Consider the following 20,458-nt stretch of genomic DNA (forward strand, 5'->3'; position numbering starts at 1 on the left):
ATATAAAAAATATTCATTACTTACAGGTGAATTATTTATTTATTTCAGTAGGTTCTGTAACCATTTAAACAGTCACGTTCATAAGTAATTAAATGAACTGAGTGTTGACACAGAATAGTCGTTTCTTTTGTGTTGATCAGTTTGTATTAACATTACTAGTTCAGTAATATCGTGCACAACTCAGTGAGGTAGCCAGCAATTGTAGTAATGAAAATAAAATAGCACGAAATATATTTATATATAAATATATATAAACCTCTGAATAAAATCGTATAAAATATACGATGCTTGCAGAAATGAAAAACCTTCACTTAGATTAAATCTCTTGATGAAACCGTAACGAAATATCCACTTGCCTTATAAGAATTAATTGATGTTAAGAGCACGTGTTACTACGTAAAGTTGCGCTTATATAGTGTCAGTAAGGGCAAATTACACACACGCACGCACGCTTTGAAAATCTCCGCGCTATAATACGTGAGAGAGATGCGGAGACATACCCCACTGCACTAATATCCAAGACACAACCAGTAACAGTCCGCCAGATGTGCTCGGCTTTGTTTAGGTGCTTATCGGGCACGTGCTCAGCATGGTTCAAAACGTGCTATTGTTTCTTTTCACAGATTTAGTTGAGAAGTCAAAACCCAGCGGCAGTCTGTACACCTGTAACAGATCTGCTGTTGTGAGTGTCTTGAAGCTGAACCAAAACTCGGTTAGAGGATAGGTTTCGTACCCACAATGCAAAACTTTATCCCCACCCCTTTCAGCTCCGTTTACTACTGCTGAACATCTGGTGCTCGTGTTACTTTATGGTCAAAATAAACAAACTAAAGCAACATTATTAAGCAATTATATGAAAAATAGATTTTATTCATATATGTGCAATGTAGAATATCATATACTTTTTTCTTGAAATTTGTTTTAACAGGTTTTGATTTTAGTGTTATTAATTTCAAAGCATATGGATCCGCATAGTACCTAGAAACTGTGTTGCAGTATAGAGGCCGATTCATAGTCCGGCGAAATTTGAACGACGTATTTGCTTACTTATTTTCCGTTGTCAATTTCAGCGTAACAGGTGTTCAGCTATTGGAGGAAATTCTTTCCAGGAATAAAACTGGAGAGTATTAGGTCTAGTTTAAATACAATATTTTGTACTTGTTCAAGGGTATTATTAGAAGTAGTGTATGTAATTTGACAACTATATTCAGCAAGTTAGTAAGAATAACTTTAGATTCTCCAAGTCTGAGTAAATTATTTGATTCATTGTTGAGGATATGCATCTGATCCTCTCATGCCTGGAACTGAAGTTCTTAAGTAACTTGATGTTGATTCTCACTTTTCATATATTGACTTTCTTGTTGACTATGTCATTGTGGGTTGATAATGTGTTAGTGGTGGTGATGCTGCATCTAGGAAGTAAGGAGTGTGTGCTTTGAGTCTGCTGTGAGTACCAGCAGTTTTTGTTTGTTTTGTTGGATGTGGTAAAATCTGAGTTTTTAAAGGTTGATCCATAACAGTGTGCAGGAAGGTTTTATTTGTCTGGCTCAAACATATTTAATGTGGTGAAACCTTATAATATTATTTTCATCCAGAGTTAGTGATTTAAATTTTATGATTCATTAAGATTGTTGCAAAAATCAAGTGAGTTGGTTACTTTTGATATTTTGTTTGATTTCATGTTTCCGTCAAAAACTCAGTTTCAGGTTTTAAGCCTTGAATCTGAAATTGCAAACACCTAAAATTTTAGTTAATTACACAGTATATTTAAACAGAAGAAAGTTACCTGCCTTTAGCTGTTGCTTGATCTGATAACTATTTAAAACAAGCTTCAACTTCTGTCTAACAGCAACAACTAGAGAAGGGAAACGACCTGCTGGAAGACGCCACCACACTCAATCAGAAAGTTTCCAACATCTCAACTAATTCTCCAGTTCTAAGTGACGACAGTGGACAGGGAGATGTGGAACGACTTACTGTGTCTTTGAAAAATCACATGAACACATTTACAGAGCACCTGGAAGATACTCGAGAACGTTTAGAAGATGCTGCCAAGTGTTACTGTCATCTAGATAGAGTATGTACAATACATATCATAAAATATTATGATCTGAAACATACCTAACTCTTATATTGCACAGCATGTGTTTGTTATAAAGGTTTACTTAACTTTTTTCATTTGTAGTTTTCATTAAAGGTACATTAGTTACATAAATTTTTGGTGAGTGTTCCAATCCATTGTTGTTTAAAAATATCATTCTTCACAAAAATCTCACTACTGATAAAAAATTCTTTGTTACATTTTTAATTATTGTGGCAGATGCAACATGCCAAAGTAGCTTATAATAAAAATTGTGTACAAAATTAAAATGAAACTAAGTGTTCAAGTAGTATGCTGCTCTCTCTCTACACACACACAGAATAGGATGATAACATTAAACTTAAAGTATGGCTTTTAAGCAATTTATGGTAATCCGAGCAGACACTGTTTATAAGTACTAGAGGCCTGGCATGGCCAAGCGCGTAAGGCGTGCGACTCGTAATCCGAGGGTCGCGGGTTCGCGCCTGAGTCGCGCCAAACATGCTCGCCCTCCCAGTCGTGGGGGCGTTATAATGTGACGGTCAATCCCACTTTTAGTTGGTAAAAGAGTAGCCCAAGAGTTGGCGGTGGGTGGTGATGACTAGCTGCCTTCCCTCTAGTCTTACACTGCTAAATTACGGATGGCTAGCACAGATAGCCCTCGAGTAGCTTTGTGCGAAATTCCAAAACAAACAAACAAATTCTAAGTACTACCAGAAAACCCCATGATCATGAATATAGCCTAAGGGACTAGCAAGGATATAAGTTTAGGTTTTAGTTTACCAGAAAACACAAAGTGGTGTAAGGCTTAACTGATTAGTAAATGAATAGGTTTAAATTTCAGTTTCCCAAAGTATCCACATTGATTTCTAAACAGTTAGCTGGGAAATAGGCTTTAGTTTGCTGCACCAAAGAGCTTCTGTCTGAATGGCTAATATAAGAAAAGGTTTGAGTTCATGTTTGTTCTTTCACAAGGTTCTCATTTTATAAAGGTAAATTGCAAGTCCTTGTATAAATCTACTGAACTGTAAACCCAAGAGTGTCTTTTGTGCATATCATTACCACAAACTCATACTCTGCACCTTGGGGCATGAGTACATTTTAGAAGTAGTGGTCAGTTTCTCTAGTTTATGACTTTAAACTCAAGAATGACTTTGTGTGAGTATCAAAAACAAACTGAACAAAACTATCTGTATATTTTTGTTCTGTTATTGTTCATAAACATTTCGTTGTCTTTCAGTTTTTAGGTGCTAAATAATTTAGGTAACTTAGAACATTTGTAATGAAAGCATTGTTTTTAATGTTAAATTTTGAAAGTAACTTAAAAGTTTTGTTTGTGGTTGGTATATCTATGAATATTAGAGACTTAGCTTTATTTGTATATTCCTTTTTCCTGCAGTCATATGAATGGGCTTTAGAAGCTATGAAGTTTTTGTCAAAGATGGAAGTTGAAGAACCCACATCTAATCTAATGAAGATGTTAAAGTCCCTTCAAGACTATCTTGACAATCATCCTCCAATTCCAGATGAAATATTTCAGGAAATGGAACAACTGGCAACCAAATTAGGAGAAACAAATATACTTGATCAGTGCAAGGTGGATATTTATCACAAATGTTTTTATCTTTTATTGTGAATCTGACATTTTTGTTTACCAGCTTTGGTTAATAACCAAAATCTTATGAAAGAGGATGACAACATTCTAAACTTGAGGTACAGAGCTGTAAACTGATATTTCACACATAACACTAATTACAAGCTTTCAAAGATTTAGTTTGGAACTAAAAACATTGCTGGTGCTGGATAGTACTTGAGCTGTTCCATTTGAATTATTAAGTTTTTTTTATTATCATTCTTTTATGGTACCAGTTGTTTCTTTTAGTTGTGTGAAACAACCTTTGTGTCATCCTAATTCACAAGTACATTCTCTTTTGATCATTTAGAAACCACTCTACATTTTCTTTTGACTACATAGTACACTCATGAATACTTAAAATAATTCAATGTTTAAATATGACATATTTCTGGGTTGTATTTTAAAATCATGTCATCACGTCTCAGAGGTTTTTGATCTTGTACAAACTATGTTGTACAGGTTGCCCATACTCGTTGTCAAGAAGCAATGGAATTAATTCGGACCAGACAGACTATTCTGTTGAAGGCTAGGCAGCACCAAGAAACAGAGGTACTTCAACACCAGCCAGACCTATGGGATTTGGATTCAACCATTTCTACTAATTTCCAACAACACCATAACTGGATTCCTCAGTACATGAGCACACCTGGTGCACTTTCATCCTCATCATCAGATTTTTACAGGAGGAGATCTATAGCTACTTCATCTCCTCAGAATCATGGTTGCCATATTGGTTCTTACACCTCATTTCCAAGCAGCTATCACCCAATGTCAGGATTAAAGGATGGTTATCAAAGCCACTCCATTGATGATAAAGAAGACCAAATTGTTAGTCAAGGATTTATTACAGAAGACCTTACTACACAGGGACCAATAGCATCAATTTCTCTCAGCAAACTCGAAGCTAGAAGTAACAGTGCCCAGAAAGAAACTAATTCCTATGGTATGGTTAAAAGCTCAAGTGGGAGTAGCCTTGTTGGTCTGAAAGACAGAATAATTGGCAGTATAGTTGCTGGAGCTGCTTCCATTCAAATTTCTTCAAAGGAGGGACTATCTCATCATCGTCCTCTGAAGAAGCTAATGAAACGGTGTCAGACATGGCAACTGTGTGAAGAAGCTCTTCAGAAAGCTACATCTGAAGTTCGGGAACAGAATGAGAAACTAACTTTTGATCAAATAGAAGCAGAAAATGTTCAGTCTGAGGAGAGTGACCCTAGGTAACATAATATTGTATTTATAAAAATTTTCTTTAATAAGCCACTTACAATAATAATTTTCTAGTTTAAATTTCTTGTATTAGTGGAGGATTACTATTGATTTCATAAAATTTGGTTACCGTTTATAAGCAACAGCTGCTAACCTACTATCAACTTAACCTGCTAGAAGAGTTGTTTGGCACTCATCTGTATAATAATGTTCTTTATTTAAAATACTTTCTTGTAATGGCTAGCAAGTAAAGTCACATAAGAATCAGCAAGTATGCACTGTATTTTTATAATGTAATAACCTGACTAATATACATACTACTGCTGCATGTATCTTTAGAATAACAAAAGAAAAAGTCATAATACCATGATGAGGGAAAGTAAAAACACCTAAACATACCAAACGTGTTTCTAAATCTGTTTCCTACCACAGATCTTGTATTCATTTTGTACATTAATCTATACATATGCATTTTATTTAAAGATTCTGTTAACTATTAGGCATTCAGGAACTGAACTTTACTCACCATGACAATCAACTATATCTATGAGATAATTGTGCATTTCCGTCATCTTACTCTTAATTCATACATTGTGTTCTGAAGCAAAAGAGCTCTAATCATTAAATTGTTTTGTATTTTACAATTCTTTACATATCTGTAGAAATTATGTAGTGAAACACAGAATGATAAAAAACAGATGTTTGTTACTGCTATAAGGTCATTCCTAATTTATCTAGTTGTGTCATCTATTCTCCACTGAACACCACATCAGTTAAATAAAAGGAACTGTCAAACTTTACATTTGGACATATTACTTTATTTTAATAACTGTGTGTTTGATTTCTTGACACTATGCTGTAGATTAGCTTTAACATTTACAGTAATGATAAAACAATAACTTTGGCTTGATTTGTTGGATTTTTTAAAATTTACACTGAATGCACTTAAATACAGTTTTAATGTTAGTTAATTTTTCAGTGTATTAGCAACTGAGGAATCCAGTGGTTCAAATTACTTCCCCAAGTGTGCTTTGACCCAATCTTTATCAGATTCAGGGAGCTCGCCTGTTCCAGTTAACAGCCATTTAACAAAAACTGTTAGTGTTAACCTGCCAGAACAGAAAGAACTTGATCAAGAAGTAAAACGAAAAACGTAAGTTATTTTTGTAGCATCATACCATCCTTTTTTTCTTTTTTCATGTTGTCACTTCTTTTAATTTCTCATTTGTACATGGGACTTCAGCACAAGATGCTTTAACTTGTTTTTACAAGTTTATTATTACCAGGTAATCCTTTTATTTAATAAGAATATATGTTTTGAATCTATTTACTTTAGCATCTTATTAAGAAAAATCAACCAAGCCCTTTTCAAACCTTTGTTTCTCATTGTTCTTGTAATCAGTTTTGATTAATTAAATGTCATAAAACATATCACAAGTCTCCAGCGTAGAAACTGCTGGAATAACTTAACAGGCTAATGTCTGATTTTTTTTTCAACTACACTGACCTACTACACTTTGCATTATCTACTGTTAACCACAAGATTGCTTATAATCATTTAAGGTAAGGTGCCTTTGTGTTGTTTTCAACTTAGCCTAAAATTTAGCATATAAGAAAATAAACTTTAGGTAATCAAAAGCTACCAGAGGAAAACTTGAGTATTGTGTTAAATTTGGCAAAATATTTTTTCACACCTACTGATATAAAAGACTTATTTTCTATCAGCTTCATCATTAGTTTTTACTTTTTATTATCCCCAAGTCTGTCTGTTTGTTTTTCATAAGATATATATGCAAGTATAATTAAATTCCAGTAAATAATAAGTTGACATTCAATTCCAATAGAAACATTATTTTGCAGGACTTTATTGCATATCATGGGAGAAATGATTCAAACAGAGCAGGACTATGTCAAATCTTTGGAGTATATAATTGAGGTATGTAAAACAGTACATTATTTTACTAAATTTCTGGTAAAAATAAAAAAAACAAACTTCATTGAATAGTTCACAAATGAAACACATGTTATGTCATTTTAACTTGTACTCTGAATAATAATGTTGAATATCAAAACTAATTTTTAGAATTATATTTGTGTTTGTATTTTAGAAATAATTTTGTCATATGTTCATATTACGTCTTACACAATAATATATTACATTTTTCATTATAAAAACATGCAATGGTTTACTCGACTTTTCTCATTATTAATACAAGCATAGATGTATTTGTTACCTTTTTTTAAAACTATCATGAGCAGTAAAATTTTGTGTTAACCAGAATTATATACCTGAACTGCTACGAGAAGACATTCCACAAGTCTTACGAGGTCAGCGAAATGTAATTTTTGGGAACATTGAGAAGATTCATGAGTTTCACAACCAGTACTTTCTAAGTGAGCTTAAGAACTGTGAGAATCTTCCATTCCTTGTTGGCCAGTGTTTCCTTGTTTATGTGAGTATCTAGTTTTTAAGATGTAGAAAGTACAAGATCTCATACAATATTAGTAGTATTTTTCAGAATGTCATGCAGAAATTGGATAGCAATCTATTATTTTTTTGATATGACAAGCAACATCTGTAGTCTGTGCCATTTTTTAGAACATTTTGTATTCATGCTTATGGACTTTTTTGCCTTCTAAAATATTTCCCCCATATCCAATTGCAGAAATATAGTTATAAAAGAAGTTATTTCATGAAGTTCTCTTAAGATCAACATTTTTAAAGAGAAGTTGTTTTAAAGATTTATCTAAAATGACTAGTTGTTCAAGTTTGTTACTTTGGAAGCTCACAAATGCTTATATCATTGTTTGTATTGTTTTTGAAATTAAACTTGTAATTACATACCGACAGGGAGAATACTCTTGTAGTACAAGGAACATAGTTTTAAAATGCATATTCTATTTACACAAGGAAAACCAATGGAAACTTTTCTTCAAACAAGATTATTATTTCCATGATGTATGTCAAGTAGGCTAATGTTTCTCAAGTGCACATAAGTAACCATTGTTTAAAAAAAAGTATTGTTGATTTCTTTACTCAAGAAACTTCTCTAGTAATCTTATGATGAAATGTTACATTTTCCATTATTTTAAAATTTTTCAGGAATCTCAGTTTTATCTTTATGCATTGTACAACAAGAATAAACCAAAATCAGAAGCCCTGATGGCTGAATATGGAAACACATTTTTTAAGGTAAGATATTCTTGAAATGGTTTTTACCTCAAGAAAGTTTGAGATAAAATTCTCATTTCTGAAATGACATATTTGTAGATAAAATTTTCTTTAAACAACTGAAATATAAAAGTATGAAACATGTATGAACATTAGTGCAGAACTTTAGACTTTTTTACAAGATATTGAAAATAATTATAGTTTATCATCTTACAACCAATATAATATTTTTTAATGTTATATGAAATTCAAAAGAAAGAGATAAGATAGATGTTGTTGTGAACATTATTACCTGGTAAGAGTTTAAAAAAAAATGTATTGACTGAAAAATAATTTTTTAAGTTGTCGGACGTTTGGTGCAGATAGCCCAGCTGCTTTGTGCCACAAAACACTAAATCAGTCAATCAATTTTTAAAATGTTTTTTTTTCACTGCCTTAGTTAAATTTGATACCTAATCTTGCTAAAGTTTGTTCCTTGTTTATGGTGATGGAACTATTTTATTTTATTTACAGAAGATCTGCCAATCTGTGTAACTGTGACGTTTTTATACAAACTGCTATTTTTTTCCATAGAAAAAACAGCTGGAGTTGGGTGATAAAATGGATCTAGCAAGCTACTTGCTGAAGCCAGTACAGAGGATGGGAAAATATGCTCTTCTGTTGAAGCAACTGCTTAAGGAATGTCCAGAATGTGAACCTGAGCATGAAGATCTAAAGGTATGGGTAATCACTGTGGTTTAAGAGAGCTTTTTGTTTGTGCACGTCCATTCTTGGTTAATAGAGAATTATTAACCTTTTAACATTTATTTAATCATAAAGAAAAATTTCCTTCTTGGTAATTCACTGAGGCTGATAGTTATCTTTGTGTATAATAATGCACCTGAAACTGTGGTACAAATACCTAGTTTATATCATTCAAACTAGATGACTTAGAAAAACTTCATGCACAGTAGACAAAAAAAATGCTTGAATAATATTATTTTATTTTTTCTGAACACAGGCAGCAGAAGAAATGGTGAAGTTTCAGCTACGACATGGGAATGATCTGTTAGCAATGGATGCTCTCAGGGAGTGTGATGTAAGTTGATTCAGAGAACCTTTGTGTCTATAATGCAAGTTCATAGTAAGGAAAACAACCAGATGAAAGTGATAGAAATAACCAGTCAAGTGTTAATTTTTCTAGACCAAATCACCCCCTTTAAAATTAAATGATGTGGTTGGCTTAAACATATTACAAAAGAAGTTTTTTAAATTAAAGGTTTGCTACGATCTGTTAGATATGTCAGTTTCTTAATGTTTACCAAGGAAATCTTTTAAACCAAGGGTTTGCTCAGATCTGTTAGATGTGTTGGTTCCTTATGGCTCAGTACAATCCAAACATTAAGAGAAAGTCATTCACCTTCCATGTACTTGAATGTGATTGCTGTATCCAACAGCAGTCATTTTGACATGTTATCTTATGTATTCTCTGGTGGAAGGGCAATATGTTTATAAACTTAAAATGCTAAAACCTAAGATTCAATTCCCTATTTTGAATACATTATATAGTCTAATGTAGATTTCTGAAACAAACTGTCTTGTGAAATATTTTGATGTTAAATAGTTTATTCTGTATGACGGGCCATGAGATAAGTTAATCTTGTTTTTCAATATTTAGGTCAACTTAAAAGAACAAGGTCGACTTCTACGACAAGATGAATTCTTGGTATGGCAGGGAAGGTCGCGAAAATCTCTAAGACATGTATTTCTTTTTGAGGACCTTGTTCTGTTTAGCAAAGCTCGGCGTGACCCAGAACGTAAAAATCAGGAGATATACCAATACAAACATAGTTTCAAGGTAAACCTTCCATTATATGTCAATTTTTTATAATTGGAAATTTTGGGTTTAGACGAACTTTGTGTAAGACAACTCTATGTAAATATTGTAAGACATTCTGCTTAAGGACCACTGCTACTGTTGAACTATTAATAATACTTATAGCTTGTTTGTCATGAGGAAAAGTTTGGTTTTTAAATTAAACCCAGTTTTTAATGATGCAACAGATGACAGACATTGGTATGACAGAACAAGTTGGTGATAGTCCAAATAAATTTGAGATCTGGTTCCGAAAGAGGAAGCAAAGTGACACATATGTTCTTCAAGCTCCAAATCCTGAAGTCAAACAAGCATGGGTTTTAGAGATATCTAAACTTTTGTGGAAGCAGGCGCTTAGGAATAGAGGTGAGCTTCTCTTAAAGTTGTTTTTAGGTTTCAGTAAATCATTGTATCATATATATTTATTATTATTATAAATATTGGTTGTTTGTTGTAATGAAACTTAGAAACAGCATTTAGTCCAAGCATTGTAAAAGTTAAATATTTGGGTTGTCTTTATGCATTGGCTTATTTTATAATAAAGTTATAATTTTTCTTATGTTGATGATGTACTGTCCTGTAGCAATCAATTTAAACGATAACATTTATTTTGTGCTTCTTAGAAATGCGCCTAGCAGAGATGTCATCTATGGGGATTGGCAGCAAGCCATGTTTAGACATAAAACCCAATGAGGATCAGATCAGTGATAGAGCTATAAATTTTCAGCAGCTAAGCCGAGGTAGGCTAATCCCAAAATACTTTTTTGTGAATATTAATTTATTTTATTTATTTTGTCATCACTGAAGTAACTGACAAGATTTCTGTGCTTAGCATATAACACTTATGTTAACTTGGAAATCTAATCAATTACTTATCACTTTTTGATGAAACTTCTAAATATAGATACTAATCTCAAAGGAAATTTGTTTAGCACTTAAAAATATATTTTAAATTTTAAACGTTTGTTTCTGGCAGCTTGTATACTTACAAATAAATACTACAATTGGTAACATTTTGAAGCTAGTAACATTTCAGTAAAGCTGCTGTTAAAATAGCCATCATTTACAAGTTATTGTGGTAAAGTAATAATTTAAGTGCTGTTAATAGCAGATCATGTCTCTGTAAAACAGTTTCAAACTGTTCATTGAGTAAACAAGAGGATTTCAGAATTTTTCTTAAATATTCATTGCCTTGCATATCTTAACTGTATATTGGAAACCACAGTCTTTTGGAAATATTTTTTAATGTATTAATAATGAGTGTCTTTCAGTTCTTCGGTTCAAGAATTCATTTGCTGTTTCATCACATGACCAGTTAAGGAACAACAAGCGACCAAACTCCACAATTTCGGTTAGCAGTTCATCATCTTCTGGAAGTAGTTACACTTCATTCCCACATACTGGTTCTGTCAACCTAGGATTTGAACAAGGAGATGCACGATTCTCACACGGCTGTCGTTCTATTACCCAGCAGTCACAGTGCTCTACAGGTTGGTACAGTTGAAATTCATTTTGTTTGCATATTAGGAAATCCTTTGATTTTTAAATCCTAAAATTGTAGCATTAGCATCATTTCTAACTCTGGGAATATATTTTCACAGAAATCATTCTTAACCCTTGGGCATGTGTTAATATTTGTTGTTATAAAATACACTACAAGTTTATTTCCTTCAGAATATTTATAATTTCATTTTCAAACAGTTTGAAGAAAGAATTAAACTATGGATTTATTACCAAGTTCCATTCCTTAACTGAAACAAGTGTTCTGTGTAAAGGTGTCATACGAAGTAAAGAAAACTAAAATAAATTGATAAAATAGGAGTGAGTTTAATGACTTTGAATATAACTATAATTTGTTTCTTTTAGAGAGTGGTATTTCAATAGACTTGAGTACAGCAGGTGACTCATCGTGGGAGTCTGAGAGACCTCACTATAAAAAGGCTGAGCGTAGTGACAGTTTATTGTCCAATGACTCTGTAATTACCAATCTTCCCATTTCAGAGTGCCCCACTGCTGAAGAGCAGATGCTAGAAGTAAGTTGTCCCTTTTTTTGAAAATATGCTTGTAAATGATGGTGTTCAAAGCTGTAATTCAAGGTTTAAGGAGCATATTTAGAAAGAACAGTTTGTAGACAGAAGTTTATTTTTTAACAAGTATATTTTAGTTGATGTTGTACACGTTTGGTTTATTTTTTTATGCTTCATATATATTTTAATGTACATGTAATACATATAAAAGAATGTATCATAGCCATCCTAAGTGTAATGTGATACTTTAGAATTTGCACAGAAACATGAAGTACAAAAAGTTGTATAAGAAAAATAGCAAATGTTTTTTTTCGTATGTGTCTTAAGAGTTTTAATTCACCTTAGATTGTTCAGTAAATGAACAGTGTACTGAACATTATTCCTTTTCATCAGTCAGAGATCACACTGGTGTAATAAGTACCTGTGGACCACAATCTGAGACTAATTTACAAGGATAGTTGCCACTGTGCCAAATTATACTGGAAGCATGAAAGTTTCTAGTTAAATAGAAAAAGGATTTGGAAATCCATTATATGATACTGGATCATTAAACACTGATTCCTGGCTGTTGCAACGTATCAGTCTAATCAATAAGATGAGATACTTCCAGTGCCCTTGGATCATCATGTATGGATCTAGGAGGTGAAAATTGACTTTGTTTAAAGCAGATTGTTGATTGCCCATGTATCAGCTCGTCATGGTTTGTGCTGTATTTTCTTTCTTATTTTGGTTCAAAATGAATACTTAAAAGTACTTGCTCACTTCACTATATCAATCAGATATTAGGATAAACTTGAGAAAAGCATATTAATTATTTCAAAACATAAACTTCAGAAAACATTCCTGTAATCTCAAATGTTATTCACCACATTTTATAACATTTACAGTGTGATAGTACAATGAGTTAACTCTGCTGTATTAAAACTGTACATAGTTTTATCCTTTATGTAAAACTAGTAATGAGTTAGTGTTTATAATTGACATAACTAATTTTGTTTCTTATCTTATAAATGGATTAGCATTTATTTTCACACTAGTGTAAGAATTAAGTAACAGAAAGAAAAGGATTACATTTTTATTAACACTTAAGTTATATTAGAAAATGCATTGTGTATATTATAAAACTGTTTTATAACTTACTAGTTTATCAAGTTTATTTTAGGTTAAGCATTTTTTCTAAAAAATGTTGTTATTATTATAAATGAAATGTTTTAACATGTACATAGTATTTATGTGCTGCTGGGTAATATTGAAGCATTAGTAATTCATTTCAAGTAACCAACTTTTGTAATCTTGAGTAACACTTATAAATTATGAAATATTTGGTTTTATTAGTTAAAAGGTTGTTTGAAGATTTTTAGTTGTACAGCAGAAACTATAGATTGATTTTCTGCTACACATCTCCAACTAACCAACCTTATAACCACTGAATGTGAATCAAATCAAAAATAACGATAGGCATGATAGCTGTTATTTAGTTTAGTTACTAATAATTGCTACTGTTATTGACACTAACATGATCAATAAACCTGTAATGTAATATTTAATTCTAATGAAATAATTGGAGGATAATTTAAATGGAATATTTATTGCATTAAACTATTACGAGCAGCTGGAAACACATTTAGTATATTGCTTTATTAATTACAGATTTTGTAATTTTCTGATGGTGCTAAACTCCACACTGACTGAAAAACATTACAAAACTCCTGTTTTCAAAATTAACTTGTACTATTTCTTGAAGATTGTATCCCAAAAGTGGTGAATTGAGGAGTACATGGCTTTTTGTCCCATTATTTTCTTCTAAGAAAGTATATATAAATCTAGAAAATTATTTTATTTAACTATTAAAGATACACTACATTTGATGAGGCAAGTCTGTAATGAGTTACTGAAATAAAATAATTTTAAGTGAATTTCAACAGCCATGACAAAGCACACCATTGGTTAATTGAATGTAAAAGAAAACAAAGAACAAAGTCAAGTAATGAAAATAGTCACTTTTTTATTTTGTATATACCTTTGTACAGAATGCATTTCTATTCTAATCAGAAATATGTTATAGATGGTAGCAACTGCTTTGAGAAGTAATTGGTGCCATGTATCAGTTCATATAAACAAAATGGATTGAGTTTGTTGTCCATCTGTGAATATTTGTGAATATATAATTAATTATAATGAAATCACTTTTCTACTTCTGTAATCTACAATAAAAATTATCTCTTCAAGGATATTTGTTTTGTTTTTTTTTGTTTCCTACAGAGTTTCTACAGTCTTGAAATTACACACTGAAGTACACAGAGCTTTAGTGAATGTTTCAGGACCACACAGTCTTCACAACATAGCCAAACCTTAGATTTAATATAATTATATCTAATTTAATAGAAAACGAGAAATACAATGATAAATAAATACAAAGGCAGTCCCCAAAACAAACATCTGACATTGGGACATACACCATAAGATAAGAAGCATATTACATACTGACCTGAGGTACCAGCAGAGGTAAGACCCAAATTACACTGGGATTAACTCAACAGCATCAGGGCACATAACCACCCACAGTAGGGTGTGTGTCCTAGTGTCAGTTATTTTATTATTTCAGATTTCATTTCATGGAAAACAAAACTATATATACATTGTTATTTGGATATACAAAAGCTCTTACTGGATTGAGGTGGAAAAGCAACTTTGATAGAAATCTTCATTCTTTTATACTTTGCTTACAAATTATCATTTGTGAAAAATAGTGGTTTTGTAAAGTTTGGAGCCAGCTTCAATGGGCAGTAAAGAAACTATTACCAAAATAAGTTTATACATCATCAGATGAAAATATAAATCTGTCAAAATGTTATAACTTTGTAATAGTTTCATTTCCAACTCAAGCTGTCTATAAAATATTTTGTAAAGTGGTTTCCTCATTATGAAAAGTGATTCGTTAAATGTTTGTTAAAATTTCTATTCTGAAAAGAGGTCTTTCCCAAGCTTTAGAGTTTGTTTTTTGGATGTTGCTCTTTTTTTGTGAAGAGAATTTCAAGTTACCAACCTTCCTGAAATGTTCACAAGTATTATTGACACTTAACACATTTTACAGCTTTAGAAAATGTAATTTCATTGGAACTTTCAGAAGAACATATCATCCATGATAATGATTTGTTAAAGGTATTTACAAACAAGTAAATAATTTGGTACAAGAGTTAAACCATATTATATTAATTCATAACGAACATGTTAGAGTTGTGCAATCATACTTCGGTTTTTATTCCAAATTCCATCTGATTTATTAACTCTTATTTTCAGAAAACATTTGAGAAGTAGTCAAATAATAGTAGTAAAAAATAGTGACTTAATTGATAGAAAACTGATTGGAGGGAAGAAAGTAGAAATGGAGTTCAGTCAAACTGAATTAATGGCAAGATGGGGTGGGATAAGGGCCCAATGTTAGAACCTGGGTTGTTTTTATTTACATCAGTGACACAAGTAATATAATGGCCATTCTTTCCTCTAAATTTTCAGATATTAAAAGGTCTTGAGGATTTAGATCATTTAGTGAGTTGGTTAACATAATTTGAACTAAAAGTTTTGTAGGGATAGGAATGACCTTAACGGTGTCATTACAGAAAAGGGATTGTGATGGCTGAGCTGTTGCTAAACCATCCAAGCAGTTTGTTGCTAGTGGTACAGCAAATAGCACTTTTAAGTTCTATTGATAGAAATACTGAATAAAAGTCTAATGAGGTTATAATTTTATAGGTTAGGTTACATTTGGAGTATTGTATACATGGAAATACGCTGAATTGTTGTAAAGCATTCAGAGAAGGGCTACGAGAATAAGTTAAAAATCTCCATTTTCTTCTGAAAAAAGGAATTAAAAGGGCATCTGATTAAGGGAAGCAGTAGTGTTGATGCATTATTATTTTTTCATACATAATAGTAAGACTTGAAAACAAATATAAATTTTGGTAGGGAAGAAACCAAGTCATCTTCATCGAAGACAGTTTTATTTTTCTAATAGGATGGTTGGCATGTGAAACAAGTTGCCTAAAGTCTAGGTGTAGTGAGTTAAAGTGTAAACTTCATAAATATTTGAATGATAAAGGTTGGCTTTGGGGTGTTCTTTTTCTTTATTTATGGGATAGGATAGCTTAGATAGACTAAAACATCCTTTAATGTTATATATGTTAATGTAAAATATTTTCAGTTATTTCCTTTTATTACGAAAGTCACCGGGTGGGACGAGGCCAGTGGTACATTTACAGACACAATGCTAAACTCTGAAGTTTAATAGCCTGTGATGGAGCCAGCAGATAGCTCTAAAACAAACAGCATTAACAAAATATGCAAATAATTTATCATATCTTCATTTGCAAATTAACAACAATTTAAATATAAAGATACACGAATGTAAAAATAAAATGTTCATCAAAGCATTTTGGATTACATTATCAGTTCAATATAAAAACAAATGGTTATTTTTTGGTGAGAAAAAATTTTGGTAAATCATCATAAGATTATGAAGAGAAATGATGATAGCACTGCGAGTAGATTTTATAGACCATCACCACTTCTTTCAAGAAATTAGATATTCAGAGTATTGTTGAATGGCTGGATGTCATAAGACATAAATGATGTCTTTTGGTGAATAACCCAATTCAACCAGTAACTAAACTATTTCCTTGATACAAATTTTGTGTCAAAACTATATATGCTTTGAAATATTTAAATTTTAGAACTAAATAATGGAGTAGAAAACATGCACTATATCTACTATTACATAAGCACTAAACCCTTAATATCAACCCATGAACAAATAGTGGGATTGACCGTCACATTATAATGCCCCCATGGCTGAAAGGGTGAGCATGTTTGGTGCAACAGGGATTCGAACACGAGACCCCTGGATTACGAGTTGAATGCCTTAACCCACCCGGCCATACTGGGCCCATCTATCTTTAATTTGAGAGACAAAACACTAAAAATGGTCCATTTTGACTCTAAGGTGAAGTTGTAATTAAAATGTTAGACCAACAGTTTGCATGACACACTATTGTGAGTCTTGATTCTTCATCACACATGCTAAGGAGTTCCTTAACCTGTTACAAGAAATAAAATCATTTACTAGCAACTTGTGAGAAACCATTATATCGCTAACAGGTTCCTCAATGAAATTTTTTTAGTGTTATAAATGTAGGTGAACATACAAAAAAACCATTACAAATTATTATTTTCAGCTTGTTACTTAATGACTGTCTGCAATAGCTGTCACTAATCTAGCACTGATAAATCAGAGGGAAGACAGCAAGTCAGTACAACTAACTGCCAACTTGTGGGTTACTCTAACGAACTGGTGGGACTTATCTGTTGTTCTTACAACATGTTTTCAAGCCACAGAGCACAAATGCTGGATCCATAACCAGTAAACTAACCACAAAGCCACATTCTGCCCTAAAAGCAAGCAACTTTGATTAAAATTCACATTTGCTTTGTCTCAAAACACAAGTTTAAATTAACAAAATCACTAAAAATTAATATTTTCAGCCTACAAGCAGCACAAAAACCCAAGAACTGCATTAGCACATGCTTAACAAAGTGTTAAAATATTTCAAAATTCTATCAAGTCAACAAATTTGTTTATGCATACTGACTTTATTTTTAATTCTTGAAATATCTTTAAAATAGCTTCAGGCACACCATTTTTGTTTCCACTGGCTTGCCAGATTATCCATTTTGCTGGACCAACAGAGGTCAAGTAACAATAATTAAAATAATACACCTCTGACCCACTAATTATACCCCCCAGTAAAGTGCCATGGACTGCTAGAAACTTAAAACAAATATTTAATGTGAAGTAAATGATTAATAAAACATTTTAGTACAGGTATAAATTAGTTTATTAGTACAGTCTAAGTGAAAGATTTATTAATTACTGTACTTACAAAGAATGTTGCAGTAGTACCACTTCCAAAGTGGCAAACCTTAAAATTTTACTGGAATTGTAGAGCTAATCACACAAAGGTCTAGAAGTTGAGGGCTTTCAGGATTACTGTCTGTTTCATCATGAATTTGTGATGTTGCAGGAGGAACATCCAGGGTACTTGAAGCCACAAAATTATCGGATGTTGTCCTACTACTCTGACACACATTCTTCTTGGCTATGTTTTTAAACATTTCGTCAAGCGAAGTTGTTTTATGTGCATTGATCTTTCCCTGTGTAATTCTTCTTACAGCAAATGAAGAGTCATTAGCTCTTGTTCTATATTGAAGGTATACTGCTCTAGCCTGCTGATTAATTCATCCATGAACTCAGTCAACTTGTCCATAGTAAGTCTTTCAGCTACATCTGTTTTATCTCCGCCACTGTCGTCTTCATCAGTTTCATTGTTTTTCATCATGATTCAGAGTCAGTATAGTGATGAACAACAGGTGTTTCTTTGTCAACATTCAACCACTAGGCCAGACTTTCTTCATTAAGCTGAGTTGCTACACCCTTGGCAGCAAGTCCCATAAATCTTTTTGCATACTCAAACAACTACTTTGATACATTAAATCCTATAAAGTCAGTAAGTAGCCAGTCCCCAAGGAGTGCATGCCACATGCAATGCCATCTGTGGCCACCCAGTGAACTAGTCTGGCAGTCACAAGAATTTCAAATGCACTCTCATAATTTTGTCTGAATTAAAAGAGGTACTGGACCATCAGTTGCCAGGAAATCAGTGGTGTACCAGTGTTTTGTACAGGCATTTTAAACTAATGACATCCATTTTTTTTATGGATACTATCTACAGATCATTTTAATTTATAATTTTGTTTTACATATTTGTAGCCAACATGTGAAGTTTTAAAGAGTTCTTACTACCAAAGGCAAATATACCCAAACATTTATCATTCATACTTAAAACCTGTTCACAAAATCAAGTGATATTTAAAGATATGATGTCAATAAGTCACTCACTGATACTAGTATTTCCACAAAAAGCACAATACTAACTATAGACAATCTCACATGTATAAAGTTTTAACTCAGTAAGATTTAACCATGAACCTATAAAATACATCCTGTCTTCTAAAAAAATATATTGATGCAGTAACTGATTTACACATCAAATACATAAAAGTATTCTAAAAATTAGAATACTATTCAGAGCTGGCTTATAAATAAAACCTTTGACCTTTTCATATTCTCAATATGTGTAAAGAATATTGAATGAAATTTTGTTCCATAAGGCTGCCAAAAAACAATACCAAATCATTTATCTACTAACTGGTATTTAAAAAAATAGCCTTGTGCTGATGAATATTATATCAAAAATGTATTTCATAGAAAATATAGTGAATAACATATAAATAAGCCTTTTTAACTTGGTTATATAAATAACACTTATTTCTAATGAAATATTTATGAGTGCATTTTTTATATGTGAAAATAGAAAATGCAGTATATACAAATTTTTCAATGATTTCTTCTCAGCATATATGTATAATACAAGAAAATAAAACTTTGGTAATAAGCACTTCAGAAATAAAATTTTATTTAGTTTAACACTCAAAATTTCAAGGTTGTCTCTACTTTCCCTATACGGATAAGAAAGCATGAAAAATAATTTTAATTTATAAAAAATCATTTGACATAAAAATTATTAACTACCTTAACTATCTTTCCTTGTAAATATTTTTATTCCATTATTAGAATTCTGGGTGTTGGAACAAAAAAATTTCTCTTGATGTTTCGATCATAATTTTAAACCAAGTAAGTATTCAAAAAACTATGTGGTTTACTAAATATAAACTGTAGCTCATCCTGATAACATTAACCTTATAAATACCAAAATCTATGTAGTTTCTGGCATATTTTCTTCCCTTTTGTTGCATAGTAATATTTAAATGTTATAATAACTTTACGCTCAATCACTTATCATTACAGCACTTGACACAAGAGCTATAGATCAATATTATTATTACACTCCAATCATAGCACTGTTAGTACATCATCATTCTGAGGAAGTAAAACTTTTCATAGCTCTCTTGAAATTTGAAAAGATATAAACTCGAAAAATTTAAAACTTTTGAAAAAGTTTACAAATAAAACAATCTGAAGCCCATGTTTGCCTCAATTTTAATCCAATCAGATAATTATCTTGAAAGTGCTTAGTCTTGTCATTTCATTGCATATTTTAAATACAGAAATATACACAAACTCATGCTCAAAGAATTTCTTCAATAAGCTGTCATAGATTAAGTCAAAGTCTGATGAAAGAAGTGATAAACCTTCTGAGCACTAACTTTTCCAACTATAATCTCTAGTTCCTGCTCACTAGCTTGACCAACATTCTGAAGAGCTGAAATTATACAGGAAAAGTTATTAAAACAAGATAATGGTCAGTAAATAAAACTACAAACTTCATACATGAGATAGTCATGAACTTTCACATTCAACAGGTGAAAAAATATGTATGTTTGATGTGTGATGATGCAGATGCTTGGT

General features: G+C 31.8%; 2 protein-coding genes across 11 annotated transcripts in view; one reads left to right on the forward strand and one right to left on the reverse strand.

Annotated features, from left to right (window-relative positions):
* Positions 1 to 14,207, forward strand: part of LOC143250793 (puratrophin-1-like) — a 208,357-nt gene extending 194,150 nt beyond the window's left edge. For 8 of the 9 annotated variants that reach the window (XM_076501788.1, XM_076501792.1, XM_076501790.1 and 5 more), the window contains 15 exons: positions 1,850 to 2,077; positions 3,480 to 3,677; positions 4,176 to 4,933; positions 5,902 to 6,075; positions 6,783 to 6,858; positions 7,202 to 7,375; positions 8,026 to 8,115; positions 8,668 to 8,811; positions 9,095 to 9,172; positions 9,752 to 9,931; positions 10,138 to 10,315; positions 10,573 to 10,689; positions 11,221 to 11,439; positions 11,816 to 11,982; positions 12,374 to 14,207. In XM_076501788.1, coding sequence (XP_076357903.1) covers positions 1,850 to 2,077; positions 3,480 to 3,677; positions 4,176 to 4,933; positions 5,902 to 6,075; positions 6,783 to 6,858; positions 7,202 to 7,375; positions 8,026 to 8,115; positions 8,668 to 8,811; positions 9,095 to 9,172; positions 9,752 to 9,931; positions 10,138 to 10,315; positions 10,573 to 10,689; positions 11,221 to 11,439; positions 11,816 to 11,982; positions 12,374 to 12,415 — 2,823 coding nt within the window. In that variant the 3' untranslated portion in view covers positions 12,416 to 14,207. Of the gene's footprint in view, positions 1 to 1,849; positions 2,078 to 3,479; positions 3,678 to 4,175; positions 4,934 to 5,901; positions 6,076 to 6,782; positions 6,859 to 7,201; positions 7,376 to 8,025; positions 8,116 to 8,667; positions 8,812 to 9,094; positions 9,173 to 9,751; positions 9,932 to 10,137; positions 10,316 to 10,572; positions 10,690 to 11,220; positions 11,440 to 11,815; positions 11,983 to 12,369 lie in introns of all 9 variants that reach the window. The other variant, XM_076501789.1, reaches the window with a different exon arrangement.
* A 1,843-nt stretch (positions 14,208 to 16,050) lies between these two features.
* Positions 16,051 to 20,458, reverse strand: part of LOC143250795 (Fanconi anemia core complex-associated protein 24-like) — a 35,541-nt gene continuing 31,133 nt past the window's right edge. For both annotated transcript variants that reach the window (XM_076501798.1, XM_076501799.1), the window contains exon 5: positions 16,051 to 20,312. In XM_076501798.1, the coding sequence (XP_076357913.1) occupies positions 20,209 to 20,312 (104 nt within the window). In that variant the 3' untranslated portion in view covers positions 16,051 to 20,208. The remainder of the gene's footprint in view (positions 20,313 to 20,458) is intronic.

The sequence above is a fragment of the Tachypleus tridentatus genome, chromosome 5 (genome assembly GCF_004210375.1).
Source record: "Tachypleus tridentatus isolate NWPU-2018 chromosome 5, ASM421037v1, whole genome shotgun sequence".
Lineage (NCBI taxonomy): Eukaryota > Metazoa > Arthropoda > Merostomata > Xiphosura > Limulidae > Tachypleus > Tachypleus tridentatus.